Source organism: Mus musculus, chromosome 16 (assembly GCF_000001635.26).
Source record: "Mus musculus strain C57BL/6J chromosome 16, GRCm38.p6 C57BL/6J".
Classification (NCBI taxonomy): domain Eukaryota; kingdom Metazoa; phylum Chordata; class Mammalia; order Rodentia; family Muridae; genus Mus; species Mus musculus.
Window position 1 is genome coordinate 45035418 of NC_000082.6, and position 24651 is coordinate 45060068.

General features: G+C 40.7%; 1 protein-coding gene across 4 annotated transcripts in view; it reads left to right on the top strand.

Moving 5' to 3' along the window:
* The window catches only part of Cd200r3 (CD200 receptor 3), a 114770-nt gene extending 91822 nt beyond the window's left edge, over positions 1–22948 (top strand). For 3 of the 4 annotated variants that reach the window (XM_011246035.1, XM_011246032.2, XM_011246030.3), the window contains 2 exons: positions 12092–12306; positions 22226–22306. In XM_011246035.1, coding sequence (XP_011244337.1) covers positions 12092–12256 — 165 coding nt within the window. In that variant the 3' untranslated portion in view covers positions 12257–12306; positions 22226–22306. Of the gene's footprint in view, positions 1–12091; positions 12307–22225 lie in introns of all 4 variants that reach the window. The other variant, XM_011246031.3, reaches the window with a different exon arrangement.
* Positions 22949–24651: the final 1703 nt, after the last annotated feature.

The following is a 24651-nucleotide window of genomic DNA, read 5'->3' on the forward strand; positions in this document are numbered from 1 at the left end:
GACAGGCATATGGATACACCTATGAGCCAACCATGACTAAAATACTTAGGGGGAAGCCATTGCCTAAGCTTCCAAGGGAGGGGAAAAATTAAACAGAACTACCAGGCTTCAACAACCATGAACCATACTAAATACCACTAAGTAAAGCTATGCATAAAGGTTCAATAATTGGCACTCTCGTGTCAGCAGTTATCAGTAGCTGTCTGGTTGGACTTCAGTTCCACTCAACAGGAGGGAAATGAAGACTGGCACTGGAAACCTAGCCATCTTTCCAGGGCTAGTAAGGTAGAAAAGATTAGAAAATAATCTTTGCTAAACCAGCCTAATTCCTTACTACATCTTAAATCTTATCCATATACCCACAGAGAAGTGTAGCTACCAACCCTCATTTAATAAGAAGCTCTTTGTAGCAAATAGAGCAAATGGAGACTATTACAGAAAACCACAACTGAACACATGCAGCAATCAAGAGATTGTGGGGAGCCCTACCCAAGGAGTTACATCTATCTCAGAGCTCCTGCTTCTATGGCTTAGGGAAATCTCAGAAGAAGGGGCAGAAAGATTGTAAGAGCTAGAACACCAGAAGGTCTGCTATGAAATAGTCTGTCCTAGAAGCTGCAGCTCAAACAAGACCAGAAAATTGGCAATACTGATGGACATGTTACTGTGTAAAGAGAAAATTTTTGATACATCCTACCACTAGACAAAAAACAAGAGGCAATTAATTGTTCCTGGGAAATAGACAGCATTCCAGGGATAAAACCATGTATTGGTTGTCCAACACAGTCATCGGCATACAAACTATATATGTACATACACAAAAAAAGAAAAATGGACTCAGCAGGTTATACACACACACACACACATGTATATGTAACAGTAATAGTAATGAAAATAGACTTACAATTTGAGCAGGCATGAGAAGGGCGCAAGAGAGGGTTTCTGGGATTGGCTGGAGAAAGGAAAGGGAGGGGAAGGTGATGTAACTCTATTTCAATTAAAAACACATTTTTGTAAAAGGCCATTGCCTCCAGTCGTTGCATTGGTTGGTATTATTTCATGACTGTTTTTCCATTCTCTCAAAAATGTCACTGAGATCTGTTATGTAAGGCTGAAAATAAATTATTTCTCTCACAAGATCGGAATATCTTTTAATTAATTTATTTAACAAAATTATTTATTGAGATAGGTTCTTACTATATAGCCTAGACTGGCCTTCAACTCTCCACCCTGACCTCAGCTTCAGGATACAAAGATATGCCACCATGCCTGGCTTTATTCTTTCCTTCATCTTCCATTTTCCTGTGTGTGTGTGTGTGTGTGTGTGTGTGTGTGTGTGTGTGTGTGTGTGTTTAAATTTTGTGTGAGTTTCATTTGTCTGTGTTTCAAAGAAAGGGAATAATAAATTTTAGTAAGACATAGCCAGGATATCATTAACTTTAACATAATATAGGTCTTTCTTACATATTTATTAGATCAACAATTTTTCTTTCTTTAGCAATGGCCGTCTAGGCCAGATTTAATTTGTTTTTATTGGCACTGAGATGAAATGCTCTCTTTTAATTAGGGTAGGAGTGGTGTGGGGTGGGGCCAGTCGTAGGGGTGAGGGAGCCAGCCTTGGCTCTAGGAGATTGTTTCGGTGCCAGTTGGTAGAAACTTGAGTAGCTTTAGTTCTTTTCAATACGATTGCATAGTGAAGAGAAAAATGCCTAAACTAGGTAGCTGAGAAATACTTTCTCTCACACCATATAATAAAACAAACAAGACAAGAAGACTTCAAGGAGCATTTCGCCATTTACCAGAGAACAGGGCACATATTTAAGGGGTTTAAATGTACCCATGGGAACCTACCGAAACTTAGATGATCTCTAAAAAATGTACAAAATGGGTATGATCTCATGCATTTTCAGATACAAAAGTACTCAAGCTTCTAGGGAGATTCTAGACAGCATCATTTATTAGACAAAAGGCCTTTGCTCTAAGCTGGGAGCAATCTCTGCAACTATAGCCAATAAATGGATAGCAATTCCCCCTCCTGCACTTCTCCTTGGTGTGAATCTCTCTTAATGCAGACATGTGTCTTCAGATTTGATACTTCTTCTAAAGGGCATTTTGGTCTCCTTTGCACTCCTGGCCACACCTATCATAAATGCTCATATTTTTTGGAATGTGTTTGGGGCTGAAGAGCCCCAGGGAAACTCTCACCACCCCAAGTTTGCACCCGCCCTGCACGTGGTCAGCATTCTCATGGGTCACTGCAATGTGGTGAATGAATGCTTCTGGTTCTTAGCAAGCCAATTTGCCTGGGACCGTGGCATCTAACAGTTTATTGCATTAACTTGTTACATTAGGAAGCCTGCATAGGTTAGCTGTGGGAAAATGTCACAGTGCCATGTTTCTGTCTCTAACAGTGTGCAGATTACCCTGCATATGTCTAATAAATTTTCTGAAGTTTTCAGTGTGGCTTTTATATGTGTGTAGGAGGGTGAGAATGTGTATACCATTTAGATTCCACATTGCTAATATAATGTTCTTACACCTCGTTTTCTTCCTGGACACATCTCTGGATTGGATTTTCCAACTTCTTCGCAGTTAAATGTGACTACTTCATTGAGTTCTGGCCAATAGCATTGGGTTAAAGACATCTCTCTTTATACTAGACTTTATGACCCAGGACATCTTCATTTCAACTAACATTCTTAGATACAGGACAGTTTTTATATCTTCCCCATCCTTATCCCCATTCGCATCCCCAAGAAATCATGATTGTCACTAGTGGGATTTGCAGACCAGGCTTACTGCTAAATATTCCATAGTGTAAATAAAGAATGATTCAGCCCAAAATATAGGTGCTAGTTTCTCCATAGAAATAGTTTCCATAGGCTATGTATGGATAGATGCGTCAAAGAGGAGATTCAACTGGGTGGGATTGGCTCACATGGTTCCAGACTGAGAAGTCTCACAAATACTATTTGTTATATGGGGACTCAACAATTCTGGACATGATTCAGGCCAGCTCTGAATACTCAAGAACCAGAAGAGCTGCTGTAACCCTGAGAATGAGGAAGCCCTGAGAAAGCAGACAGTAGGAGGTGGGTGACTCGACTCATGGAGGGAAGGGGGAGAAAGAGGAAAAGTAGAAAAAGAAATAGTGGAGGGAGAAAGGGAGGGAGGGAATGAATTTACATCTTCACCAGGTTGTCTTATTTGGGGCCTCAACAGTTGTATGATGACCACCCACACTGATGAGGGTGGATCTCCTTTCTTGGGCCTACCAATTCAAATGTTAATCTTTCCCAGAAACATCCTCATAGACACACCCAGAAATACTGTTTAACAAGCTATTTGAGAATCCTTTAACCCAGTCAAGTTGACATATAAAATTAGTCATAGCAAATACTGAAGTTGAGAAATGCTGCTTTGAACGCTTCCTCTGTCTGCTGCCTGAACACAAAACATCCACAAGAGAATTCTGAGAACCCAAAGTTGGCTGAGTCACTATGTGGAAGGTTCCTGGAACTCTCAACCTCTGCACAGTGGTTTTTACCGAACAGAGGCTGGCCTATGTCTTTTAAAAAAGAGATTTATTTTTTCTGTGTTAAGTTATTGAAATTTGAGAGCTATTTACAAAGCCATTAAGAAATTAATAATCACAAATAGAAACTCAGTTCTTGGGTAAATTACTTAATCAATCTCATTTTCCTCTTCTACTAATGAAAATATTACTTTTCCTACCTCTGGGTTCTGAGAGTGTTGAATGAATTTGCATACATATAAAACTTAGAACGACACTGATCTGACTGCATAGTTATTTAGCCACAAAATGTCTTTGTTCGGCCATTCATTTTTACAGTGAACTGAAAACCACATGATGAACACTGAGGTCTGTGTTCAAGCCATGGAATTAGCTATATTACAAACACCAGCTCAAGAGATCCCTCTGAAGTACTGTTACTATCCTGGCTGAATTTTCTCAGCTACTTCAGTGTAAGGTAGAGATTTGAGTACATTTTAACTCCCAAACCAATGCCTTTTCTATCATTTTATTACAGTTGTGGGGCAGAAAACACTATGCATTCACTGGTCTACATAGTGAGCTTCAGGACAGTCAGGGCTATATAAAGAGATCCTGTTTCAGGAAAAGGAAAGAAGGAAGGAAGGAAGGAAGGAAGGAAGGAAGGAAGGAAGGAAGGAAGGAAGGAAGGAAGGGAGGGAGGGAGGGAGGGAGGGAGGGAGGGAGGGAGGGAGGGAGGGAGGGAGGGGGAGGGGAGGGGAGGGGAGGGGAGGGGAAGGGAAGGGAAGGGAAGGGAAGGGAAGGGAGGAAGGGAAAGGGAAGAAGGGAAAGGGAAGGGAGAAAGAAAGAAAGAAAGAAAGAAAGAAAGAAAGAAAGAAAGAAAGAAAGAAAGAAAGAAAGAAAGAAAGAAAGAAAGAAAGAAAGAAAGAGAATAATGGTTTGTGGTGCTGCCATTTTCCAAGAACAATTTACTTGAGAGGCTCAGAGTTTTAAGCAAAGTGAGAAACTAAAAGCAAAGACTTCTGTGGATTATAAGCCATTTCTTGACAGTTCTATTGACCAGAACTTTCTGTATTCACAGAACAAGGTCTATGCCTATACTGTTCAGTGTAATAGTACATGTCTCAAATATGGCCCCAGCATTTGGTAAAGTTTCTCCACTTTAGTAGTACCCCAAATGATAGAAATTTGTTTTCTAGAATTTAAATAATTTAGAATTATTTTCTCTCCATTCTTGCCTTCTCTGCCCTATTGATCGATTCACTCCTTGCCCCAATAACACCCAGCCAAAAGAGGTCTATGGATCACCTAACATTCTTTGATTTATTACTCACTGGAAACCTTTAGCAATGACTGCCTGTGGTCTGAAAAAGAAAACATTTCAATACCCTTCATACCAGCCTCCTTTGGCCTTGTTTCTTTTTTTTCTTTTCTTTTTTTTTGGGGGGGGGTGTCGAGACAGGGTTTCTCTGTTTATCTCTGGTTGTCCTGGAACTCACTTTGTAGACCAGGCTGGCCTCAAACTAAAAAATCTGCCTGCCTCTGCCTCCCGAGTGCTGGGATTAAAGGCGTGTACTATCGATATCATTACTTGATGTCTACAACATAGTGGATGTTCTGCTTCATGCTGTACACACACCATGGCCCTGTTTCTACTCTGTTCTACAGTCTGACATTGGGATCAGCTTCTCAGACCAGAGACCCTTCTCTTCAGGTCTGTCTCTGAATACGGTCCTGAGCATGGTCCAGTTGCTTACTGTCCTTGTCTGCCTTTCGTTCTTGTCTACCTTATAATATGCAGCTATTGAGGAACTAAAGTATGGATAATTCAATGAGACTAAAGCTTAGATTTTATTTCTGACTTATTTAAAAAGCTGCGCGTTGCTGTTTCACTGAACAGTGTGGTTTTATAACACAAATGCCATCAAGCTGGGCAGAGTTTTGGTTTGTTCATTGTGTCTTAAGTGCTCAGAGATATTCCTGATACACAGTACCTGCTCAATTGGTATATAGTATATCGATTTTAGCCCATGTGAGAGATTGTTTGTAAGGAAGTCATGCAATATAATAAAAATATATAATACTATAATGCAGTATAAAGTAGAATAATGTAATAAAAGAAAAACTGTTAGTGTACATACATACTAAACTTTAGTTTGCTCCTACTCATCCTGCAGAAGCATGCTTGACACATGTTATTTCATTGCTATTTTGGATTCATAGGGTTTCCTACCAAATATAGATATATCCAAATAAAGTTATACTCTACCTACTACCATGTGTGAGCCTGTTCTTCCAATGGGCTATCCTGGAGATAAGTTCCACTAGCCTGTTTCTTTCCCCTATGGCACCACAACATCAGTGCCAAGAGGTAATGAAAACATACCCACCATTTCTGAATCAACCTGAGCAGCCCCTCTGAAGTTAGCTGGCCTCATCTGACACCAATAGGAATCTAGACTGTAGTCACTAGTGTACACTTGCCTGTAGCATTAGGGATACAGTAGGGGGAGGAGTTTTGCAACCTAGGGGAACAATATAGGCATACAGAAAGCCCTGAAACTCAGGTTAATATGTAGAAGTAATGGAGAGATTGGGAAGGCCTTGCTATAGGCAGTTCAAGCCTAGGCTGCCCACTCAGCTCTTAGTGTAGGGTGCATATATTTCCTGTTATTGTATGTAAATGCTGAATTTCCAGATTGCCTTTGTGTGTGCTGGGAAGATGGTGGCTTTGTGCCTTGAGGATGACAGCAGTGCACACAGATCTCCCAAATATAAATGCACTTCATCAATGGGTATCTATGGCAATGGTCTGAAGTGTCCATCCAGTCCAAGCATAGCAGAATAAAGGAAATGAGTGCAGTATCTTGGTCCTACAAAGAGCGAGTGTAGAAACAATGGCCCCAAGGAAAGGGCTAATGATGAAGCTGTCTCTGCTCAGCCCACTTTCTTTTTAATTGCTCTAGCATTTCTCCTCTCATCTTGAACTTCCACCCCATTCCATCAGCTCATGCTGGCCTTGCTGTTGTGTTTCTTTCCTTCTTAAAGACAAGCCTCTCTGGGATAGTAGCCTTCATTCAAATCCCATTGTTTTCCTTATCTGAAATTCTCAGTGATTCTGAAGCCAAAGCCAAATGAAATGAAACTGTTTCAGCTCATTATTTTAGTTAGAACCTCATGGTGTCTTCAAATAACCTGGACACTTTATAAAAGTAGAGATGCCTAAATACATTCCTAATGCTTGGAACCCACTGGTTACATGTCAAGCCAGCCTTCAGACTGCTGATGTAGACTCTCTTTTTATAAATACAACTGGACAGCCAAGAATCACTTAGCACTTAGTAATATCAATAGCAAAGAGAGGGGTTATACAAAGAGATTAACCAAATGCTTAGTAAACAACAACAACAACAAAAAAATGGAACAGACAGTCTTTAAAGTATACACACAGAGACTAGGGAGGTGGTTAGGTCAGAAAAGTGCTTACCATGCAATCATAGAACCCAAAGTCAGCTCTCCAGCATTCATATAAAAGTTAGGCTTGGTGGCACCTGGCTGTATTCCCAGTGCTAAAGAGGCAGAGATAGTGGGATTCCTAGGGCTTGCTGTCCAGCCAGTTTAGCTGAATTGGTGAGTTCTAAGTTCAATGAGAGATCCTGTCTCAAGAAATAAGGGAAGGGGTTGTAAAGATGGCTCAACCATAAAGGCTATTGGATGGTCTTGCAGAGGGTTGATTCAATTCACAGCACCTATATGGTGCTCAGAAACATCTGCAACTCATAATCTAGGAGATCTGATGCCCTCTCTGGACATTCATGGTCACTGCACATATGTGGTACACATACATATATGCAGGCAAAATACACACAAATGTGAAATAAACAAATAAATAAAATAAATTAAGGTATAGCACAATCAAGGCAAATATCTGACAACTTCTGGTCTCCACATATATGTGTAGAAATTTATAGGGGCACTTGCACACACATGTGCATTTATGTAAACATATAATGCATATGCAGATGTACAAAAATATATACATAAATATGCACATGTGTGTGCATGTGTGTGGTGTGTGTGTGTGTGTGTGTGTGTGTGTGTGTGTGTGTGTAGTCAGCAGGAATAGACTGCATACATACTGATAAAATTATGTGACTTCCCAGCTGTCTTAGTTTATGTAAGTTCACTTTCTGATGCTCATTTGACAACAATGACAAAAAGATGCCTGAAGACCAATTTCTTAGAATTGATCTCTGTTGTCAGTGTACAATTCTGTCTAAATGTCCTTTTACCTTCTATATTAACTTGAGAATTCTGAGGCACCATTATACCTGTGAGTTAATAAATTATACCATATAAGAAAAAAATATTTTTTTAGCATTTATGACTCTTTAATTTTCCTTGTTATTGTTGTTGCTAAACACCTTCATGTTCTTTGCCCAGGATTTTTCAACCTCAGCACATGCATTTTGGGCTCCAGCAATTCTGTGTATTATGCAGTGGTAGAAGCACTCCCAGTGATTATGAAAGACATGCCAATAGTACAGTCTCACTCAAGTTTTGATAAATAGCAGCTCTAAACATTGCCAAACACACCCTAAAGTAGACAAACACTCCTTGGTTGAAAGTTGCTGCTCTTCTCCAAGAAGATCTGGGCTGGGATATTTAAAAGACAGACTCTGAAAGAAAAGATCCAGTAGAATTGGTTAACTCCCAGAGAGATGCATGGTGATTTTATCTCCAACAGGCTGCCTTTGTCTACATTATATTCTTAGGTTACACAGTTCCTAAGTCAGAAAGATGATTCCTGATAGTGACAACATTAATGGACACTGAGTAATTGTTTACCTAAGACATCAGAAATTGAACTAATATTTTGACTAGATTCTAAAAACTAAAAAACAAAACAAAACAAAACAAAAAAACAAAACCAAAAACTACTTAGTACAATAACTAGTCATCGACTGAATATTATTTTTGGTATGTTGTGGCTGGTAAGAGCTTTGTTCAAGTTTAAGCAATTTCTCAAAGAGCTTCAGTGAAAGGCCAGGTGGTCTGTCTCCAGGGTTGACAAGTAGTTTGCCAAACTCCTTTCCTAAAGGACTAATTCTAATGTCTGGCCCGGAAAGTCAATGGTGGAACAGAGACTGAGGTAGTCAGTACTTCCTACTCCTCCAACCCCATCAGTTCAACATTGCCCATCCTAATAAAGTCTTGAAGAGAGCACATCTGAAGGAAGATGTAGGAAAAAACCTGGAGTCCCATCAATGTACATATTACCTTTGGATGATTCTCCTTTAAGGGTCAGCCAGACCCAGAACATCAAACACCTATGCAGCGTTCATGGGAGCCCTGAGAAAGGATAGCTTATCACCAGAACGGCAGGGAGGAAGTGTGAAATGGAACATCCAGCCAGTGTCTGCTATGCCTTGGAGACCATAGAGACCAAGTGTAGCAGAACCATGGTGTGTGTACAGCATGAAGCAGAATATCTGCTATGTTGTAGACATGAAGTAATGATATCGATGCTAGTTGCAAAAGACTCTTCCTTGCTAATTCGTCTTTCAAATTGTGCCCTATGCTCCAGCTTTGAACTCTGGCTTTGGGTATAACTTCTTTTTGAGGTTTGTGGCCTCAACATCTGTTCTATATTTTATGAGCCAAATATAGTAACTTGCCTCTTTTGCTCAGCTTGCATTTAGAGCCCTTGTATCCTGGGGGATTCCTGTGCCTGATGTGACCCAGGTCCTGTCGACCTTACATTTCTAGTTTTGATACCTGAATCAATGGACTAACTTCCAGAGATGTGGCTGCTAAGCTTGAACAAATTAGGATGCTGAGAGGTGGGAAAGGGAAGGTGTAAGCTACACTCATTTTTTTAAAGCTGAAGAGTAAATAAATGCAGAATTAGAATGTCACAAAGTGGGAGCAGAAAGACCTTTGTTTTAGCAACAACAAAGACCTCACAAGGAGGTGTGAAAATAAGCCAAGGGTTTTCTTCCTCTGCTACCTATATGGTTGTCTGTGCTCAGTGCAGGCGTGGGAGGGAAACCACCATAGGTCAGAGACATTGAACAAGTGAGGAGTCTACACCAAAAGAACCCTTTGAAGTGTGGTAAGTTGATGTGTCCAGAAAGGAAACAGCTTACCCATTGTGGGCAAGAGCTGGCAGCACTGCAGAAACGGGTCTTAGTATCAGCCTTGTCAGCATCTGAGCATGAAAGCTGCTGGGAACAAACTCTCCTCTCCTGCTCTCCTGCCAATACCAACGTGCTAATGATCTTAGGGGGAAAATTTCCACCATCTAAGGTTGGCTTTGCCATCTTCTGCTACTGTCTGTGTAACTGAAAATTATCCTCCTCCCCAGTAGAGCGGTGAGCTGATGGACTGAGAGGGCTTTGAAAGAGAACAGGAGTCCCAAAGAGACAAATATCAACTGCTTTTTCTCATATGCAGAATCAATCTATCACCGACCTACCTACCTAGTTACCTAGCTATCTGTTATCTATCTATAGCCTATTGAAAGTAGAAAGGGACAGTGAGAGGGGAGGAAGAGGTCTAAAAGTTTAAAAGAACAGAGATAGTAACAAAATATGGTTGTCATGGAAGCAGAAGCTGGGCATCTAGGGTCAAGAAAGAGGACCACCAGGGTGGCTAGGGGATCTAGAGAAGCACAATGATATGTATGTATGTATGTATGTATGTATGTATGTATGTATGTATGTATGTATGTTTGTATGTTGTATGGGAAAAGTCACTATGAAACCCACTTCTCTGCATACTAATCAAAAACATAATTTTAAAAATTACTAATGAAAATTAAAAGGCCCAGAATGTTTCCTTTGATGGAACAGACTTGGTAAGATGTCACAGCACAAAGGTTACAAAAGACAAGAATCATTTAGGCTAACAACTGAGACTAGAGTGATAAACGTTCTGTGCCACCACATCTATATACAGACCCTCTGCTTCCTTGACTTGATACATGAAGCTAATCTGTTTACATTTTAGTGAAAGTAAAACACTGATTTTATTGATGGCTATAAAGTGATTTGTTGCCATGAGTCTCCGAATGCCTTTGGGAGTTAGTCTGGGTGGTGAATAATTACTTTCTTTTCAGGTCTCCATCAAAGAGTAAATAATTCAGAAGTATAGACAGAGGGCACATTAAGTGTGGCTACTGTTAAATGAGAACCTGGGAAGGGGATCTTGAAAATTATTTGAATGCTTTGAGGGACAACTTGTCTCCATTTTCCAGTTAGAGCCCAGGGCTGGTCCTGAGGGCTGTTAGTTTTGTGTTTTATTAAAACTGCTTGTGGGGACATCATATTTGGCAAGGTCTCCATCTTCATTTGCAGCATATTCTCTGACCAATACTCAACATCTCTCGGAAACTTTCCATCCATTTGAGTTACAATAATCTCCTTGTGTGGTTGGATTGCTAATCAAAACATCATACTTCCTGGGCCAGTTTTTGTTTTCAGGGGGAAAAAAAGAGGAGAAACATGGTAAAGTCGTTTTTAAGGGATCATGTAGGAGATTGGGAAGACAGAAAAATTATGGTCAGCCAAATTATCCTATGAACCCTGGTAGGACATTTGAGTGCTCTCTGTGTTGGAAATTCTCTACTGTCAAGGAAGATCACATCCCAGTGAAGCAAAGACCTGGACAATTGCTTTCCCGGCCACTTTATTGTCTAGATCTACCAAAAAAAAAAAAAAAAAAAAAAAAAAAAAAGCATGCTTGCTCTAGGATAGTACCCTTGTAATCCAGCTATTGTCTCTACAACTAAGCCCACAAGTTTGTTTGGTTTGTGGCACCACAGTGATGCAGCTTCTGTCAGCCATTCCCTAAGCAGACATAACTCTCTCTGGTTTGCATGACAAAAATTATTCTTCACTGTAGTGTTCTAGCATTTCCTGAGCCACAGAAGGTCCGTGGGAGGAGGGCCATATATGTCTGACCGACAAACAATTTGCTTTCTTGAGCAGACCTAAAGGGTAGAGAGTGAGAGATATCATAGCCACAAAAACTATATGCCTCGACGCTGGGACACCTCTGCTTTTACCATCCACAAAGAAAAAGAAGTAGAAGAAAGTCCAAGTGATAACAGAATCAAGAACCCTACAAAGCACTACATCCCAAACCTGATCCTTTTTGATCCATCTAAGGAATTTTAACCTTGTCAATGGGACAGAGAATGTAGTCATTTATTTTTTATATAGTGTTTACTCTGTACCAAGCACTATGGTCTTTGTTTTCATTTTGATTTTGACATATATGAAATCCTTAAGTTCTCAGTGAAACCTCAGAAGCAGGTAGCATTCTGGTTCCCATATGGCAAAAGAAGAAAGGGAAGCACAAAAAACGATTACTAATTCAAGCCAGGCCTCATTAGCAGTCAGGGGTTGAAGTTGAGGCATCTAGCTTTCGAGTCTAAAGATACTCCAGTACAAAGGAAGGTTAAAATACTAGTCACACTCTGTGTTTGACTGCTAAAAGCTAACACATAGCATTCTGGTCAGAGTATTAACACTCTGTGGGCCTGAATTCAGTTCTCTATCCTTTTGCTCATAGGTCTTCCTCTCTGGCATGACAAGCAATTCTGGCAGCAGGGCTCTATGGTCTGAGTATGTTGTAAATGGTGCTGGCATCTGTGACATGGGTTCACTCATAAGAACAGTCACTCTGAAGCAGATCCATCTACTAGTGGTCCTGGGTGGTAGGATCACTCCACTCTAGGACCCCACACATGGACAAGAGCTTGATGCTATGTCAGTTCCCAGCACTCGGTATGTATTTGCAAAGCTTCTTCTTTACCTCTTGGCGCCCAATAGCTGAGTTGATGAATCTAGCCAGATGGGAAAGTTGCAAGGTGAAGTTAATTGGCTGCAAAGGCAAGGGATGCTTGATGGGCTTGTCCAGGTTTACAAAGTAAAGCGTCTTCCTTCCTTCATTTTGTGCTTCCCAATCCATTTTCAAAGGCCATAAAATAGTTTTTGGTTTTATGGTTTTTGGTCTCTTCTACTTTAACAGGTTTTTAAAATATCCATTCTTTATAGGTGCCTTCATAGTATATGGCAACCGTTTCTTGTGTTATAGTCCTCCCGCAAACTTGAACAAACACTAAAACCATTTGGGTCATCCCAGTCAGGCTAAGGGATGTCTTAAGGAAAAGTTGTGAGATGGTGAAGTTGGTACCTAGAATCTCTCTTGGTTGTTAGTTCTCTGCCTGTTCCTGTCAAAACGAGTGCTGGGACAGAGCCTCAGGAAAGCATGGGCCATTCAACAATGGCTTTCTCCCTTTTCTGGGTGCCTGCACTAGGCTACTTTGTTATGACACCAGATGTCATCCTGGTGACTCTGGATGCAGATTGTGAGATGGTGGACTGCCTCTAGGGGATTTCTCCTTCAATGAGTCTCCATCCATTCCTGTAGGTCTCTGAGACATTGGGACATCTGAATACATCATCCTTCAAGGAGAAGAGAGGGTTCTGGTGCTCTGATGGTATCTACGGACTTTGGAACAGATAAAATAGGTTTTTATTTGTTGTGATTTTTTTTTGTTCTTGTTTTTAATCTAAGGCACTTTAGGGTTTGAAAAGTCACCTAGAATAAGTTATATCCTGAAATTAGTTAATGTAGAATACTGGCACAACGTGTATGTATGTGTCTATATACTGCTTGTATTTCTTAAGCTGTCCAGCTTGAGTATATGCTATCATGTGAGAAACCATGAGTTCCAAGGACATGCACATGTATTTGGAACTTAAAAGTATCTCTTCCCTGAAGACTTCAGGCATGGCCTCCAAAATGGAAATGTCTTTGTTTTTATCTGATAAAACAATTGCATCATGCTTAGTGGGGATTTCTATAACTTTTAAATTATATCCACACAATAATAGAGGGATTCTAGGTAGAAATATAGAGAGAGGGTACTGGAGAGATGGCTTCATGATTAAGAACACAAACCACTTTTCCAGGAAACCTGGGTTCAATTCTCTTCATTCATATGGCCGCTAACAACTATATATAACTTCAAGTCCAAAGGCCTCATCTGGCTTCAACAGGCACTGCACATGTATGGTGCACAGATAATCATGCAAGCAAGACACCCATCCACATTTTATTTATAATAAATAAATCTTTTTTTTTAAATCCCTGAATAATGGGGTTGACTAGTGATGGAGTAAGACATTGACTTACATTTTCCTCAGTCTCTATATTACTCTTCCAGCCTTTTATCTGGACATGTTAAGTGATACAGAGATACAAGTGACATCATTGGCAAAATGACACCCCTTCTTGGTTTGAGGGCTCATGAAATATACATGTCATCAGGCACTGGCTCTGCACATCATTGTGAAGTATGACATATTTTCCCTTTAGTTCTTGGCTCTCCTGACCCTGCTATGGGTCAAATCTGCTTTGCAATGGGGCCACCAATCTGGCTTCAGCCCCATGACTTTGTTTCTGGAGCAGGGTTCCCTAATTTGATTTTCTTGTTCCCTGTCCCAGCTACCAAATTCTGTCTACATATCCTGATTCATTGCTTGAGAAAAAGAATTCCTATGACAATATTGCTTAGTGCATTGGCTCTCCCAGGAACAGTTGGGTTTAGAGAATTCTGGACATCTGGAGATAGACAGCTATAGCTGTAGGAAAACTTTAAACAATGAGGCAGAGGACAAGCATCTGGAAAGGCAGAAAACTTTTCTCAGATTGCTGGATTTAAAGTTCCAAAGGTTTAACATATCCACGAAGGGGTCCATGGAGAACTATGTGATCATGTCTGTTCTCTCAAGACAATGTGAAGATTGGAAATTGGGATTATTATTAGGTATGTATGATGGTGCACACCTGTAATCCCATCATTCCGGGTGCTGAGACTGGAGGAGGGTTGTGGTTTGAGGCCATCCTGGGTTGCATAGGGATGTCTTTGCCAAACAAATAAAACTAAACAGACACACACACACACACACAAAGGGGGCAGTAGGAGAGAGGGGGGAGTGGGGGTGGGAGAGAGAGACAGGCAGACAGACAGACATGGACAGGGGCAGGGACAGAGTCAGAGACTAGTTCTCTGGTGCAGCGCTACAATCCTTAGAGTAGTATTTTGGAGACAGTCATGAATTGATTAGGAACTACCAACCTGTTACTGGTATAAAAGAAAATGAACAACATGATATTCTATTAAAAATGTGAAAAATTTCTGACCCATGTGAGTTAATGAAATACTGATAAGGATGGTTCCCAAAGAGCCAATGCATTTAGAATTTTTTTTTCCATTTTTTATTAGGTATTTAACTCATTTACATTTCCAATGCTATACCAAAAGTCCCCCATATCCACCCACCCCCACTCCCCTGCCCACCCACTCCCCCTTTTTGGCCCTGGTGTTCCCCTGTACTGGGGCATATAAAGTTTGCAAGTCCAATGGGCCTCTCTTTCCAGTGATGGCCGACTAGGCCATCTTTTGATATATATGCAGCTAGAGTCAAGAGCTCCGGGGTACTGGTTAGCTCATAATGTTGTTCCACCTATAGGGTTGCAGATCCCTTTAGCTCCTTGGCTACTTTCTCTAGCTCCTCCATTGGGAGCCCTATGATCCATCCATTAGCTGACTGTGAGCATCCACTTCTGTGTTTGCTGGGCCCCGGCATAGTCTCACAAGAGACAGCTACATCTGCGTCCTTTCAATAAAATCTTGCTAGTGTATGCAATGGTGTCAGCGTTTGGATGCTGATTATGGGGTGGATCCCTGGATATGGCAGTCTCTACATGGTCCATCCTTTCATCTCAGCTCCAAACTCCGTCTCTGTAACTCATTCCATGGGTGTTTTGTTCCCAAATCTAAGGAGGGGCATAGTGTCCACACTTCAGTCTTCATTCTTCTTGAGTTTCATGTGTTTAGCAAATTATATCTTATATCTTGGGTATCCTAGGTTTGGGGCTAATATCCACTTATCAGTGAATACATATTGTGTGAGTTTCTTTGTGAATATGTTACCTCACTCAGGATGATGCCCTCCAGGTCCATCCATTTGGCTAGGAATTTCATAAATTCATTCTTTTTAATAGCTGAGTAGTACTCCATTGTGTAGATGTACCACATTTTCTGTATCCATTCCTCTGTTGAGGGGCATCTAGGTTCTTTCCAGCTTCTGGCTATTATAAATAAGGCTGCTATGAACATAGTGGAGCATGTGTCCTTCTTACCAGTTGGGGCATCTTCTGGATATATGCCCAGGAGAGGTATTGCTGGATCCTCCGGTAGTACTATGTCCAGTTTTCTGAGGAACCGCCAGACTGATTTCCAGAGTGGTTGTACAAGCCTGCACTCCCACCAACAATGGAGGAGTGTTCCTCTTTCTCCACATCCTCGCCAGCATCTGCTGTCACCTGAATTTTTGATCTTAGCCATTCTGACTGGTGTGAGGTGGAATCTCAGGGTTGTTTTGATTTGCATTTCCCTGATGATTAAGGATGTTGAACATTTTTTCAAGTGCTTCTCTGCCATTCGGTATTCCTCAGGTGAGAATTCTTTGTTCAGTTCTGAGCCCCATTTTTTAATGGGGTTATTTGATTTTCTGAAATCCACCTTCTTGAGTTCTTTATATATGTTGGATATTAGTCCCCTATCTGATTTAGGATAGGTAAAGATCCTTTCCCAATCTGTTGGTGGTCTTTTTGTCTTATTGACGGTGTCTTTTGCCTTGCAGAAACTTTGGAGTTTCATTAGGTCCCATTTGTCAATTCTCGATCTTACAGCACAAGCCATTGCTGTTCTGTTCAGGAATTTTCCCCCTGTGCCCATATCTTCAAGGCTTTTCCCCACTTTCTCCTCTATAAGTTTCAGTGTCTCTGGTTTTATGTGAAGTTCCTTGATCCACTTAGATTTGACCTTAGTACAAGGAGATAAGTATGGATCGATTCGCATTCTTCTACACGATAACAACCAGTTGTGCCAGCACCAATTGTTGAAAATGCTGTCTTTCTTCCACTGGATGGTTTTAGCTCCCTTGTCGAAGATCAAGTGACCATAGGTGTATGGGTTCATTTCTGGGTCTTCAATTCTATTCCATTGGTCTACTTGTCTGTCTCTATACCAGTACCATGCAGTTTTTATCACAATTGCTCTGTAGTAAAGCTTTAGGTCTGGCATGGTGATTCCGCCAGAAGTTCTTTTATCCTTGAGAAGACTTTTTGCTATCCTAGGTTTTTTGTTATTCCAGACAAATTTGCAAATTGCTCCTTCCAATTCGTTGAAGAATTGAGTTGGAATTTTAATGGGGATTGCATTGAATCTGTAGATTGCTTTTGGCAAGATAGCCATTTTTACAATGTTGATCCTGCCAATCCATGAGCATGGGAGATCTTTCCATCTTCTGAGATCTTCCTTAATTTCTTTCTTCAGAGATTTGAAGTTTTTATCATACAGATCTTTCACCTCCTTAGTTAGAGTCACGCCAAGATATTTTATATTATTTGTGACTATTGAGAAGGGTGTTGTTTCCCTAATTTCTTTCTCAGCCTGTTTATTCTTTGTATAGAGAAAGGCCATTGACTTGTTTGAGTTTATTTTATATCCAGCTACTTCACTGAAGCTGTTTATCAGGTTTAGGAGTTCTCTGGTAGAATTTTTAGGGTCACTTATATATACTATCATATCATCTGCAAAAAGTGATATTTTGACTTCCTCTTTTCCAATTTGTATCCCCTTGATCTCCTTTTGTTGTCGAATTGCTCTGGCTAATACTTCAAGTACTATGTTGAAAAGGTAGGGAGAAAGTGGGCAGCCTTGTCTAGTCCCTGATTTTAGTGGGATTGCTTCCAGCTTCTCTCCATTTACTTTGATGTTGGCTACTGGTTTGCTGTAGATTGCTTTTATCATGTTTAGGTATGGGCCTTGAATTCCTGATCTTTCCAAAACTTTTATCATGAATGGGTGTTGGATCTTGTCAAATGCTTTTTCTGCATCTAAGGAGATGATCATGTGGTTTTTGTCTTTGAGTTTGTTTATATAATGGATTACATTGATGGATTTTCGTATATTAAACCATCCCTGCATCCCTGGAATAAAACCTACTTGGTCAGGATGGATGATTGCTTTAATGTGTTCTTGGATTCGGTTAGCGAGAATTTTATTGAGGATTTTTGCATCGATATTCATAAGAGAAATTGGTCTGAAGTTCTCTATCTTTGTTGGGTCTTTCTGTGGTTTAGGTATCAGAGTAATAGTGGCTTCATAAAATGAGTTGGGTAGAGTACCTTCTACTTCTATTTTGTGAAATAGTTTGTGCAGAATTGGAATTAGATCTTCTTTGAAGGTCTGGTAGAACTCTGCACTAAACCCATCTGGTCCTGGGCTTTTTTTGGTTGGGAGACTATTAATAACTGCTTCTATTTCTTTAGGTGATATGGGACTGTTTAGATGGTCAACTTGATCCTGATTCAACTTTGGTACCTGGTATCTGTCCAGAAATTTGTCCATTTCGTCCAGGTTTTCCAGTTTTGTTGAGTATAGCCTTTTGTAGAAGGATCTGATGGTGTTTTGGATTTCTTCAGGATCTGTTGTTATGTCTCCCTTTTCATTTCTGATTTTGTTAATTAGTATTTTGTCCCTGTGCCCTTTAGTGAGTCTAGCTAAGGGTTTATCTATCTTGTTGATTTTCTCAAAGAACCAACTCCTCGTTTGGTTACTTCTTTGAATAGTTCTTCTTGTTTCCACTTGGTTGATTTCACCCCTGAGTTTGATTATTTCCTGCCGTCTACTCCTCTTGGGTGAATTTGCTTCCTTTTTTTCTAGGGCTTTTAGCTGTGTTGTCAAGCTGCTAGTATGTGCTGTCTCCCGTTTCTTCTTGGAGGCACTCAGCGCTATGAGTTTCCCTCTTAGAAATGCTTTCATTGTGTCCCATAGGTTTGGATACGTTGTGGCTTCATTTTCATTAAACTCTAAAAAGTCTTTAATTTCTTTCTTTATTCCTTCCTTGACCAAGGTATCATTGAGAAGAGTGTTATTCAGTTTCCACGTGAATGTTGGCTTTCCATTATTTATGTTGTTATTGAAGATCAGTCTTAGGCCATGGTGGTCTGATAGGATACATGGGACAATTTCAATATTTTTGTATCTATTGAGGCCTGTTTTGTGACCAATTATATGGTCAATTTTGGAGAAGGTCCCGTGAGGTGCTGAGAAGAAGGTATATCCTTTTGTTTTAGGATAAAATGTTCTGTAGATATCTGTCAGGTCCATTTGTTTCATAACTTCTGTTAGTTTCACTGTGTCCCTGTTTAGTTTCTGTTTCCACGATCTGTCCTTTGAAGAAAGTGGTGTGTTGAAGTCTCCCACTATTATTGTGTGAGGTGCAATGTATGCTTTGAGCTTTACTAAAGTGTCTCTAATGAATGTGGCTGCCCTTGCATTTGGTGCGTAGATATTCAGAATTGAGAGTTCCTCTTGGAGGATTTTACCTTTGATGAGTATGAAGTGTCCCTCCTTGTCTTTTTTGATAACTTTGGGTTGGAAGTCGATTTTATCCGATATTAAAATGGCTACTCCAGCTTGTTTCTTCAGTCCATTTGCTTGGAAAATTGTTTTCCAGCCTTTCACTCTGAGGTAGTGTCTGTCTTTTTCCCTGAGATGGGTTTCCTGTAAGCAGCAGAATGTTGGGTCCTGTTTGTGTAGCCAGTCTGTTTGTCTATGTCTTTTTATTGGGGAATTGAGTCCATTGATATTAAGAGATATTAAGGAAAAGTAATTGTTGCTCCCTTTTATTTTTGTTGTTAGAGTTGGCATTCTGTTCTTGTGGCTGTCTTCTTTTTGGTTTGTTGAATGATTACTTTCTTGGTTGTTCTAGGGCGTGATTTCCGTCCTTGTATTGCTTCTTTTCTGTTATTATCCTTTGAAGGGCTGGATTCGTGGAAAGATATTGTGTGAACTTGGTTTTGTCGTGGAATACTTTGGTTTCTCCATCTATGGTAATTGAGAGTTTGGCCGGGTATAGTAGCCTGGGCTGGCATTTGTGTTCTCTTAGTGTCTGTATAACATCTGTCCAGGCTCTTCTGGCTTTCATAGTCTCTGGTGAAAAGTCTGGTGTAATTCTGATAGGCCTTCCTTTATATGTTACTTGACCTTTCTCCCTTACTGCTTTTAATATTCTATCTTTATTTAGTGCATTTGTTGTTCTGATTATTATGTGTCGGGAGGAATTTCTTTTCTGGTCCAGTCTATTTGGAGTTCTGTATGCTTCTTGTATGATCATGGGCATCTCTTTTTTTATGTTTGGGAAGTTTTCTTCTATTATTTTGTTGAAGATATTAGCTGGCCCTTTAAGTTGAAAATCTTCATTCTCATCAATTCCTATTATCCGTAGGTTTGGTCTTCTCATTGTGTCCTGGATTACCTGGATGTTTTGAGTTAGGATCCTTTTGCATTTTGTATTTTCTTTGACTGTTGTGTCGATGTTCTCTATGGAATCTTCTGCACCTGAGATTCTCTCTTCCATTTCTTGTATTCTGTTGCTGATGCTCGCATCTATGGTTCCAGATCTCTTTCCTAGGGTTTCTATCTCCAGCGTTGCCTCGCTTTGGGTTTTCTTTATTGTGTCTACTTCCCCTTTTAGTTCTAGTATGGTTTTGTTCATTTCCATCACCTGTTTGGCTGTGTTTTCCTGCTTTTCTTTAAGAGCCTGTAACTCTTTAGCAGTGCTCTCCTGTAAATCTTTAAGTGACTTATGAAAGTCCTTCTTGATGTCCTCTATCATCATCATGAGAAATGTTTTTAAATCTGGGTCTAGATTTTCGGTTGTGTTGGGGTGCCCAGGACTAGGTGGGGTGGGAGTGCTGCGTTCTGATGATGGTGAGTGGTCTTGATTTCTGTTAGTAGGATTCTTACGTTTGCCTTTCGCCATCTGGTAATCTCTGAAGCTAGCTGTTTTAGTTGTCACTGTTAAGAGCTTGTTCTTCAGGTGACTCTGTTAGCCTCTATGAGCAGACCTGGAGGGTAGCACTCTCCTTAGTTTCAGTGGGCAGAGTATTCTCTGCAGGCAAGCTCTCTTCTTGCAAGGCAGGTACCCAGATATCTGGTGTTCGAACCAGACTCCTGGCAGAAGTTGTGTTCCACTCACTAGAGGTCTTAGGATCAGGTGTGGAATCCTGTGTGGGCCCTTGCGGGTGTCAGGCGACTCAGCTGGCAAGGTAGCCCGGGGCTCGAGTGGAGTGGAAGGGGTTTGTGCCCCAGATCAAGCCCGGGTAGCCTGCTTCCCTATGTACCGCAGTCTCAAGTTCCGCGCGATTGGATTGGGGCAGGCACTGTGATCCACTCACCAGAGGTCTTAGGGTCCCGTGGGGAGTCCCGTGTGGACCCTTGCGGGTGTTGGGCAAGACTCTGCTGGCAAGGTAGCCCGGGGCTCGAGTCTCGAGTCGAGCGGAAGGGACTTGTGCCTGCATTTAGAATTTATTCACTGTGTTTAACAATAGGCTTGGATTTCTCATGACAGGGTAAGAAAGGGGGTATCCAATCTGGCATTAAACAGTAAAGTAAAATACAAAGTGCTCAGTTAACAGATATGGATATAAGGAACTGCTGTGCAACTTTGCTTAATGTTTTTCTATAAAATTCATTGTGTATATGTGTGGGGGGAGGGGTTATTGCATACATATAGAGGACAGATGACATCTGGTATCTCCTATCTGCTCTCCATTTTTTGAGGCAATGTCTCTCATTGAACCTCAAACTCATGGCTTTTGTTAGACTAGTAGACCAGAGAGGCCCCACAATTCTTCCATCTCTGCCTTCCACAGCTGACATTGCAGGTGCGTGCCACCATGGCAGCTTTTTACACGATGCTTGGGATCTGAGTTCAGGTCCAAATGCTTATGCAATAACCCCTTTAATCACTGATCCACCTTCACAGCCAATCAAATATGCTTTGGAAGAGTCTGAAAAAGACAGTCCAGCAGCATTGATAGAAGCAAAGTGCCTAATGGGAAGGAAAGAGTCCAACACTATTTCCCTAGTCATAGAACAATATGGGTCCAGGTCAGTGCTGTATCAGCCATGATGAAGGGAAAATGCACATCAGAAATCCTTCTCTAAAGCTAATTACAGTCAATAAGGAATCAAGGTGCCTCCACTTCCTAGACCAGACAGAAAAAAAAAAATGTCTGAATCTAGGAAGGAGGTGATGGGATTCTTTTTGATGTCTTAGACTTTGACCAGAGTTAGAGCATTAAGTAGTACCTGAAACTTTGACATTTAATCATGACCAGTAGTCTATAGGGGTGCTAGCGATACGCAATTTTAAAAATCCTGATCGTTCATATTTTTCTTTTATACACCTTGTAGATAGATGTTAATTCCCTTAATTGATTTCTGACCTAGAGTTAAACTTCTCAAAGGAAAAGTTGAGTCAGGGAACTAATATGAGCCAAATATAATCACCACAACTCTGGCAGCCTCCTTCACCTGCCAGCTGCTGGGCAGGAGAAGCCGTGAAAGGAAAACAGGGGTCTGCGTGTTTGTGGTAAGTGCTACTGGACACCGGAATGCGGTGGAAGTTTCTTGTTTCCATGTGCTGAAAACAGAATCCCTGTAAGTCCTTTGGCAGGACCATGATCTACCAGCTTGCCCAAGGAGGAATTTACAGATTGGTCTATCCATAGACCAGCATGCTCTATTTACTTATTCCATTTCCCCTCTCTCTGCAGAATCCAAACCCAGCTTTCAACTTCCATGACTTGGCTCAGACATTTCTTCAGGTAGCCTCACATCTGCTTGGAGTCAGCTGCACCTGATGAGAAATGGGTGTACCACTTTATGAACCCCTGTATCCAAAGTAAAGGAGAAGACACTGTGAAGGATTGTAAGGCGTTTACAGAGGCCAGGGAATAGGATCCTGCTACAGGGGTGGTGCTGAACCTTCATGGGGGAGGAGATGCTTTATTTTTTGAATTTTAACACAGCTAATGAAATGGGTGTTGACTAGATGTTACATAGGAAGATGAAAAGTGTAAAGAAAACAAAACCCTCCACAGCTACCTCTCCTTAGCTGATTTGAATGACATAAAACAGCTTCTACAAAGGCGTGTAAGCGCAGACATGGCATTCCCACTGACCTACAGAGTTCACATGCCGGGGACTGGGGATCCTCTCACTCTAACGAGCACAGAAGTGAAAGTGCTTTTCCAGATTACCAGAAGTAAAAAGTTTGTGGCCTTGAGCAGGAAGCTCCTAGGAGAACCAAGCTCACCCCTCTCTAGCCACACAAGCCCACTTAGTTTCAAAAGAATCCCCAAGCCACTTGGATTAAAACTTGACAGAAGCCAGAGTCAGCCTGCACTTAGGTGTGGTATGCTCAACATCAGTAGACTGTAAATAAAATGAAGTGCTTTCCCTAATATGGTGCAATAAAATGGGAAATTAGGTCATGAGGGCTCTGTCTTTATGCATCGGATGAATGCCCATATAAGATAGTTTGGAGGCAAGATTGGGCATTAGTACCCTATTGTGGAAAGGAGAGCAACTCACAGGCCCTCTCCTTTCTGAAGATTTAGATGCAGTTAATACTTGATGGGGGAGAAAGGGACAGAACTGTAGTTTCTTCAGTTGTGTAGCTGCCAGTAATGTGCCAGGCTTCTTTAAAAGGACCAATCATGGGTTGGAGCAAAGAGCAGTAACTGCTTGTGTAGAAGACCCAGGCTTGGTTATCAGCAATTATATCAGGCTGCTCACAACTGCCTATAACTCTCGTTCCAGGAATCAGGAGCCCTGTGGTATATGCACATATATAGTGCATATAAACTAACACAGGCATACATATATACACATTATATATATTTAATAGATTATATATAATATTTTATTATAATATATAACATAATATACACATACTATATATACACATATATTAAGGTAATATTTTAAATAAATAGTATATATATTAAGAGAAACCTCATCTGTGCTCCTGTAAACAAGCTACTGAAGTTCACTAAGGGCAAACATGTCCATGCTCACACACACATGCACACGGAAGTAGAAGGGGTCCCCATGGAGAAGAGGAAGCATAGCACTGTGAATGAGAGTGTTAAGAAAGTGTGAGGGGTGAATATGTTCAAAATATATAAAGATATTATAATAAAACCCATTATAGATAATTAATACACATTCATAAATTATTTCAATAAAGAAGTAAGGGGGCTTATTTGTTCCTCCTATGTTGTTACGACCCAACAAAAAATAGAAGGCTCCTGTTCCTTTCATCCCTGTCTCCTCTTTCACATCCTTTACGTCTCCTACCACCGTAGCAGCTGGAGGAAGATTTTCTGCTGGTTGTCCCTCTGTGTGTGCTTGAGTGCAGTGCCTGTCTAATCTCTGCCCCAGCTAGTCATTCATAAGATGAGGCTAATAATCATAGTTCACTCATCGTATTCTTGTGAAAATGGAGTGGGCTGCTATTCTAAAACACATGAAGACAGAGCCCATACAGGTAAGTACAATCCTGTGTCTCCCTTGTCTAGCTGCATTGGCTCGATCAACTAACTCTCCTCGCAGAAGATGCCCTTGTATTTGCCTCAATGTCCCTGCAAACTCACTCCATGTGCCAGACTAAGAGACACACCTACAAGGGTTGTCTTCTCGTCTCATGATGCTTACCAGTATTACCAAATGAATTAAAAATTTAAGAAAAAAGTCAGAGATGGACCTAACTACCAAAAATAAATAAATAAATAAATAAATAAATAAATAAATAAATAAATAAATTGATTAATTAATTTTTTAAAAAAGTCAGCCAGGAAGAAATGAAGGTTGTTGATTGGATACCTAAAGGAAATGGGTGGAAAAGGTAAAATTGTCTCAAATTCAGTTAAAAGATAGCTTCTAGAAAAAAGACCAAAAGAAAAATTTAATAAAGTGTATTGGAGGTAAAAGTAGGAAATATCCAAGAAAACTGTGTGATTCTATTCCCCTAGGAAATCAGGAACAGGTCAAGAGCAGAAACAAGACACCAAATAGAGCATGAGGCCAGTTCTTGGGACTGTATTTCTAGTTGAACATCCCAAACTAGTTTGTCACCATTTGTGATAATCAGAAAACTGTGCTGCCCCTTGCTGCCTTCTGATTCCTTTCCAAGACC